Here is an 8355-nt window from a genome sequence, read left to right on the forward strand (position 1 = left end):
ACTGAGATAGATAGTTACAAAATTTAGCACTACGTGTAACGTTGAAAAATCGTTTTCACAAAAGAAAAAATATTAAACTTACCCTGTTTTGCTAATTTTCACTATTTTCTTATGTTCTTCTGACATATTATTAATTTTTTCTTGTCAAATTACTAATCAATAGTTACGTAAACAATCTAAGTATGTGAATGTACGTACTTTCAAACTGAAGTAGTTTTGCGAGTTACGCGTTTAATGATGTACTATTGATTCTGTTTCGATTGAAATGTTGGCCAATGTTAGTTCATTGGATCATGATAACATTTTTACATATGTATACCAATCTGATAATGAATCGATATTGATACGTGACTCTTTCTGTTAGTGTTACGTTTGTAACATTTGTGAAGGTGAATTATTTATAGTGAAGCTGGTTAATTGATCATATAAATTTTCTCATACTCTTTACACAAGTCGGTATCAATAAGGCTTGAAAATGTTTTTTTGACCGGATCAAAGAAATAAATAATTATTTACTTTCATTGAAGTATAAAGACCGTTTTGTTAATATTCATTTAAAAGTAATCTGTATTCTGAATTTGAGGAAAACATCGATACTGTTCAAATTTCATTGTAACCAAGATACCAAACCATCTTTTCAACTGCGTTTCATTAAAATATACAAAAGGTATATTAAATGTAGCTTGGATATGCTTCTTACGATGTTATGAATACTACAGATTCAAGATTTTTAATCTCTGACCGGTCTTGTAGCCGAAAAAGTTATAGGCAATGTTCCGTAATTGAATCGACCAATTTTCTTCACAGGATAATCAAGGAATGAAATTATTTAAAAATTAAATGTCTGTATTAAAAAAACATTATGAAACCAATATAAATATTTAGAAAATTTTTAATAATTCAACCACTTGAACTATCGGCTCATTTTAATGATAATTTTTGTAATGAATTGTAAAAGATATAAATAGTTTAGGTTATAAATTATTTGTATAAACATTAAAATCTCAATACAATGACAATGTGAAGTAGCAAAACTGCTAGTGGCTATGGTTAAGTTTTTCGAGTTTATTTAAACTCAAACCATTATTAATCACTAGTTTTAGAAACAACGCTAAGCTTTTTTTATTTCGTGTTTTTTATTATTAAATTAATGTTGAACACTTTTAGTACTGTACAAAAAAGTAGGAATCGCAATATCCTCTTGCGTAATCACAATTTTATTACAATTTTGACAAAAGTGTTAGATACAGAATTTTATCAATCTATAGAAAATAACTTTACAACGAGTATTGACATTGTTAATGTATAAATTCACAAGTTCACGAAGCTGTATACTAAATTTACTAGTGAAATTGATGGGACACACTAAAAATCTATCTTTGTACACAATCCCGTGAAAAAGTTACGATTTCTTGGAAATCAATGAAATTACAATTCTTGATGTTTTGTAGAATCGTCTATGGCAGGTTCTGTAAAGAATTGTAAACATAATGGTTATTCATTGAGATATTGTTTTGATTTGGACGTTTTGCATCACAAAATAATAGTGTTACCTTCTTCTTTTTCAACTTGTCTATGTTCATTTTCTATTTTCATTTGCAATGCTTTGATTTCTTCGTCATATCCAACCCATTCTGGCAAAATACGCATTGCCGCCTGCAGCTTGGCTTCTTTAGTCATTGGGTTGTTACACTAAAATTTACAATAATCTATTTATATTATATATTTCATTAATAATTTTAAAAATAAAACGTGACAAACCAGATCAATAGTTTTGGCATATTTTTTAGAACTATCGTCACACCAAGTTTCGCACCAAAGCCACTCTTGAGGTAATGTTTTGATAGAAACTTGATGAATCATATTATTAGGCAAATCCTAAAAAAACATATAGCAAACGCTGAATGGTTTTAATGATTATTTATATTTGCTTTCAAACTTTTTAATTAATGTGAAATTAATTCGTTCAGAAGCCGCGTGAGCAAGGAATTGCTGAAAAGATCTACTATTGTTTTAGCTTGAAAAACATCATAAGTACCCATAAAATAGCACAATAAACACTGTAATATACTTTTATTCCAAGTAAAGTGTAATCGAAATAAGAAAAATATAAAGTGTGTACCTGATCCAAATTAGATAAACTATTAGGATCTTGACTTAAAGCTTGATATTGACCTCTTAATCTATCTCCTGCGGCAATGCGTCGGAATCGTTTGAGATCAACAACATATAAAGCACTAATATGATACGAACGACCCTGCAGGTGGTTCCTCCAATATCCTTGTTTCCAAAATCTGAAACCATCCATTTCTCTTCTACTATCACAGAATGGAGTGTAAGCATATGGGGCACCACCAAGATCCATTGTAGCCAACTCTTTCAAATCAGCTCGTACAACCTAATGTAGATACATGTTGATCAATGAATTTAAAATCTTAAAATTTATAAAACTTTAATAAATTAGTCTGAACTTACTTGATCAGCGTCAACAAATATAATTTTTTTGACGTCGAGTGGGAACAAAACGTCAAGGAATAAAATTTTATATCCCCAGATAGTTCTTTGTTTCTCGGTTTGTTGATGTAACCATCGTGGCCACTTGTACTGAACGAGTTCGTATTCAAAGCCGTACTCTTTAGCCATATGTGGTAGAAAGTCCTAGAAACATGTCAAAATATTATATTTTGAAGTTGGTTATTAGTTTTAATCAATGTTCTGATTATTGGGTATTTTACTTTTAGAGTTGGAGATAAATAATTTTTTAAAAACCAGAACTTTACTGGCGACGTTGTATGCTTGATGACACTGAGCATCATTATTTTTAAAAATCTTTCGTACAGATGTCCAGAAGCTAAAGAAAATATATTAATTTTTTGATCCTGTTCATCGCTTTCTTCAGAATTCGTAAAAGTCCTGCAGTGTTTATTTTGCAATTAAAATTAACTCGAAAAAAAAATAAAAATTAATATGTACCTTGAAATAGAATCCCATATTCCTGAACCTTTATCATCATCAGCTAATAAATCAACGCCGGCTTTATCTTGTTTTTTCGTAACTTTCAATTTGAGAACATTACTTCGCAAGGAACTAATTAAGACTCTAACATCATCCTTTGTATGAATTATATCTGAGCCTTCGATACTTGTAATATCGTAAATTTCAGATGACCGCCCTTGACGAAGTTTAAGTAACCATTCTCCTGGATTTGCTTTTAGTTGGAAATAGCCTAAATTTGCCATGACAATCGTATCTACCATTACAGGTTGTTTTTCATTTCCTAATGTAATCTGTAAGCCTCTTGGTGGGTTACCAGCAATAACTTCAAAACAGTGCCCTTCGAGTAATAGATATTCCAATTCAAATTCACTGTGAAAAAATTGATAACGTTACACTATTTATATTAATAATACTCAAAGATGCTATTAACCATAAATAATATTTTGAATACCTATGGACTCCTATAGCAACATTATCTAATTTGATGTTATCTAAATCATAAACACTCCTAACAACTTCTACCAACCAATTTTCAGGAACATGAATATTTTGTGTTAAAAGTGATGAAGTGGGTAATTTTGTAAATTTAGCAGTTGCTCCTGCTATATCTCCATTATTAGTAAACTGTAATTCAGACTCAAGAACAAACCTATAAAAACTGAAAACATTTTTCCAAGTAAGAAAAACAGTAACTAGTTGATACAATGTAGAAAGAATGATTTGTAATATAAATACCTTTTGAGAGGCATATCACTATTCTTTTCCACGCAATTCAGAAATACTTTTATATTGCAATTCAAAGATTGACGAAGAACATTTAATATTGGTCCTAATTTTTGAGCTCCACGAGAAACTGGATCAACTATAGCAATCAAATTGAATGCTACTGCATCTGAATTTGAGGCAGGAATCTTTACGGAACTGTAATTTATAAAAAAAAATGTTAGTAAAACTACAAAATACGTAGCAAGATAGTTGTTTTTTTTAATACCGTCATACCTGTATTCATCACCATAGAAAGGTACATCAAATCGATTTCTTGTGTACGGTCTTGGTACAAGAAGTGATGTGATTTTCATAATCATATCATCCGAAATATTATTTTTTTCTAATAAAAAAATTTTTTTTAATTATTACAATTTAGTTATGAAATTAAAAATCACACTCAAACAGACATGTTAATGAATCGATCTAATTACCATAGTCATTATCATCAGTTTCTTGATTTTTTAATAAATATTCAAACAATTTATCACCATAGGTACTTTGACTATGTCTTTCTAAAAGAGCAAAATCATCACTGGTAAATTCTTCATTTTCATCGAATGGCCCAATAACGCGACCATTGAATATTGCTGCTCTTTCGTCAACATCCATATTCAAAAAATGTTCGCAGTAATGCTTGTGAATTTTTAATCTAAGATTTTGTTTTTCCAGTTGTTCCTTAATTGCTTCTTCCTGAATAAACAAATATTAAAATTTTTCAATATAAGATTTTTTGAAGAATAATCATTACACAGTTTTACCTGAATTACAAATTCCTTATTTTTAATCAGTTTGTAAGTATCATCTTTGACTAAATTACGAATATATTCATAAGATTTTTCCACTGACAAAGCACTAATAGCGGCAAGAGCAATTTTATTAATAGTTGATTCCTGTTCATTATTATTGTTGTTGTTAACAATGATTGAAACTCTCGCATCAGGATTTGATTCCTTAACAGTTATAAGTAAATTATAGAACAAAAAATATTGTAGTAACTAATTTGTATGTTTGGATATAAAACAATCTTACCAAATAATCTAGTGCTTCCGAGAGTAATTTTCTCCCAGTCTTAAGATCTAAGTCAGTTACTATCCACACGGTATATAAGTGATTAATTATGGTTTTTCGAGGAATGTACACATATCGTGTATTTTCTATTAGCCATGTTGACATGTCTTGAAAACTCCATTTTTTATAATCCACATCATTAGGTACTGAGCCTATTAAGTTGAGCCAGACGTCTTTTTCTCCTTTGAGTACGCGCTCATTTAGTCTGAAAGCGTGTAAATATGTTCAAATTGAATATTTTTCAAAAATTACAATTTAATTTTTAGACTAAAAACAGGCTTTACCTTGGCATTACATTAGGTTGATTCATAAGAAAATCAAGAACATCATCTCCTTCTGTGATTTCACCTCTGTAAACAGCTTTTTGAATCATAGGTGTTTGCATTATGATGGTTGATAATACTGCTTCTTCAAAAGAATCAGCATATAATTGATCAGATGGAAGTGGAATCCCATTCAAAAGAGCCTGAGGGAATTTTTTGAAGCCAGTTCTTCTAATAAAATCGCTGGCCAAATGGCGACCAACGTCATATTCTGATTCTTCTCCGAAAATGTAGCTTATGTCAGCTTTTGGATCAACTGATTTCAAAGATTTTTTAACGTCGCTTATTTCTATTCCGTTTGAACCAATGTTTTCATATAACTAAAAATAAAAAAATTGACATTAGTTTCGCTTTTCAGGTATTAAAAGTAAAATATTAATCAACGAGTAAATAATACCAACACTGGACAAAAATTTAGTAGCATCTTTGAAACTTTTACTTTCCGTCAAATAATGATAAGCGTTGTTGATTGCAACACTTGGATCTGTGGCTCCTATTGCAGCTGTATTAAAATTAGTATGAAATACAAAGCCTATCCTTAACGGTGCGGTGTGAGCATATAAAGATTCAGCTAAAGCAACCAATGGCGCCGACTCTTCACTCAATGGGTCTATTATAAGAACCTTAATTTATAAAAAATGTAATAATGAGAATTTTCCTATAATTACAGAGGAGCAAAATTGAAAAATAATCAAGGAACTTACAAGATTATATAGATTTCGGCGTATATTTCGAAGCATACCGGGAAATGTTGGACGCAAAAGTTCTGTTAAAGATGGAGACCAACGACTGTAACGAAAATCATTTTCAATATCATTTATCCAAATGATAGCAGAATCACGAATATCAATGGCAAAATCTTGATTGTTCACTCGATTCGATAAATCTAATGCTAAGAGTTTACTCATTTTATGGCTGCTAAATCCTAGAAACGTGAATATTATTATTTCAAAGAAATAATATTTAAGTTGCACAGTGATTGAAACTTCTAAAAACCTATTCTATGAAGTGATTCCATAACTCGAAGTTCCGAACGTAAAGATTCTAAAAGTGTCAACACATCAATAACTTCCAAGTCAAAATATAACCCATTGATGAATAGAGCAGTTTCTGAAGGCTGAATGTTCAGACTAACAGAAAACATTTCTTGATTGCGTTTCATTTCTTTTTTCATTTCAGTGCTAACTCTTGTCTTTATTAATGACTTTGCCTTAAGTGTGAGAAATTAAAGTTTCATTAGTTAATAAAAAGGTATTATAAAACAATGATTTTACCTGCATTGGAAAGTTTTGTGAAATGTCAGTGAGTACATTAATAGCTTCGGTAGGTGGAGAGTTCATTATTCTTTCTGCTGCTTGATGACTTAATTCTTGAAATTGCCAAACTTTAAGAGCTCCTATTTCGTGGCTGTTCTCCAAAAGATAAGTTTGGAGTTTATCTAATTTTTTATTATCATCTGGAAATAACTTCCTGAATTCAATAATAAGTTAAATAAGTTATTTATTATATAAATATTTTTTAAAAAATAATAAACATTTGTAAATTGTTACTTTAAATTTGCAAAATTAATTCCCTCAATTTCATTTGATTCATCATCTTCATCTTCTTCAGTTTTTTCTTGATTATCTTTTATATCAGAATCATCTGTGGCTTTATATTCTGTAGATTTCATTTGTAATTCAACACCATAACCGGAGAGTCTTAACTTCCTGTCAGGTCTCTCCTGCAATAGTAAACGAAAATAACTATTTATCTTAAAGTATTATATTAACAATCCACTGTATATTTTAAGCACTACTGACTGATGCGTACCTTGACATAATGACGAAGAATATAGTTAACTTTAGTTGATTCAACTATAGATTTTAATTTTTCATGCAGATCTGAAAATTCTTTTGTTCCCATTTGTCCATACAAGACTAAAGTTTTTTCAGACAATTGTTTTCCTAGATAAAAATGATCCACACTAGAAGTATCTATAGGTTTGAAATCATCCTAGAAAAATAATAAGTAATGTTTATGTTATCGATACAAGATTAAGCTTTTAATAGCACTGACTTGATTCAAAAGTTTTGATATTTCTTCAACATCACAAGTAAATTTTCCGCCAACATCAACAAAATTACTGCATTCTAGACCAGCAGGACGTTTATTTTCAGCCATTTGAGAAAACATCTCTACTCTAGCAGAATGAATTCTCAACGACATTCCTAACTTTAAGACGCCTATTTCAGCTGTACTTAAAAATTTTTCTGCTATAGATATTACCAAATCATAATGATCTTTTGTGCTATCTGAAAGAACATTAATGAGGATATTGATATGGCAAAGTATTGAGAAGTCAAAGTAATTGATACATATGAACAAAGTGATTTCATTTTCTATAAATTATAATCTGTACCTATCCTTTCAAAATCAGATGATCGACTACACACTTCATCAACGAATCTCCAAAAATAATTAGGATTTTCATCATTCAAATATTCTGCAACTTCTAGAACCAATGGTGTGTCTTGCCATTTAGCATCTATTAGTGTTGTAACAAATTTATTAACTTTTTTATTGGCCACAATTGGGCCAATATTGAAGAGCAAAGGGTACAATAGTATGTAAATCCACATCTGTAAAAAATATTGTCTTATAAATATAATGACATTTATTTGATATAAATAAAAAAACATATTCATTTAATATTTTTATCACTTAACAATGTATCCAATTAGTGAATTAAAACCAAAATTTTAACTATAAAATTAATAATATCAGAAACTACAATCTTTGCTAACCTTCAAAATTTATGAAGCGTTGGCATTTTTATTTAAAAATAACTTACCTTTCAAATTTATTTGCGTTAGTAAAAACAAAACCTTTTACTTTTAATTATAATTACAAGTTAACCGCTTGGACCAATCCATGCAGTGCACGTGCCGCTTGCAACAACAGTCGGCAAACAAATTGTGACGTTTGTCACCGTTCGCCGCAGGTTCGTCTTTATCTCTTGCGACGACGTAAACGAATTTAAACCGCCATGTTTGTTTTCAAGCAGACCACTGATGCAATGGGGTTATGGGGCGTTACACGCAACAATTCTTCTGACACTACTATATGAATGAACTTGAGGTTGTATTGTTCGTGACTGAGTGATGTCAAACGCGCGCTTTTATTTTCTTTTTCATTTTTGTCATATTGATTAACATAT

The 8355-nt window shown here is 30.1% G+C and overlaps 1 protein-coding gene across 1 annotated transcript; it reads right to left on the reverse strand.

Annotated features, from left to right (window-relative positions):
• Window positions 1–1123: 1123 nt before the first annotated feature.
• LOC131672429 (UDP-glucose:glycoprotein glucosyltransferase) lies at window positions 1124–8134 on the reverse strand. Its single transcript, XM_058949637.1, has 23 exons — window positions 7990–8134; window positions 7558–7777; window positions 7215–7450; window positions 6969–7151; window positions 6707–6879; window positions 6431–6626; window positions 6153–6366; window positions 5861–6081; window positions 5558–5779; window positions 5118–5476; window positions 4795–5038; window positions 4524–4715; window positions 4197–4455; window positions 3997–4105; window positions 3733–3918; window positions 3449–3655; window positions 2974–3366; window positions 2736–2913; window positions 2476–2658; window positions 2123–2398; window positions 1762–1878; window positions 1554–1692; window positions 1124–1469 (listed from the first exon to the last, which is right to left on the reverse strand). Exons 2-23 carry the CDS (start codon window positions 7775–7777, stop codon window positions 1429–1431), a joined length of 4548 nt encoding a protein of 1515 aa, XP_058805620.1. The 5' UTR covers window positions 7990–8134; the 3' UTR covers window positions 1124–1428.
• Window positions 8135–8355: the final 221 nt, after the last annotated feature.

Source organism: Phymastichus coffea, unplaced genomic scaffold (assembly GCF_024137745.1).
Source record: "Phymastichus coffea isolate CEN01 unplaced genomic scaffold, Cenicafe_Pcof_1.1 PCOF00150, whole genome shotgun sequence".
NCBI classification, from domain to species: Eukaryota; Metazoa; Arthropoda; class Insecta; order Hymenoptera; family Eulophidae; genus Phymastichus; species Phymastichus coffea.

Bases quoted from the DNA above. Each gene is read 5' to 3' on its own strand.
- LOC131672429 (XM_058949637.1), bottom strand. From the start codon at position 7,777: ATGTGGATTTACATACTATTGTACCCTTTGCTCTTCAATATTGGCCCA. The intron at 4,456-4,523 runs GTAAAACTGTGT...TTGTTTATTCAG, and splicing joins ATAAGGAATTTGTAATTCAG to GAAGAAGCAATTAAGGAACA. The intron at 1,470-1,553 runs GTAACACTATTA...AATTCTTTACAG, and splicing joins ACAAGTTGAAAAAGAAGAAG to AACCTGCCATAGACGATTCT.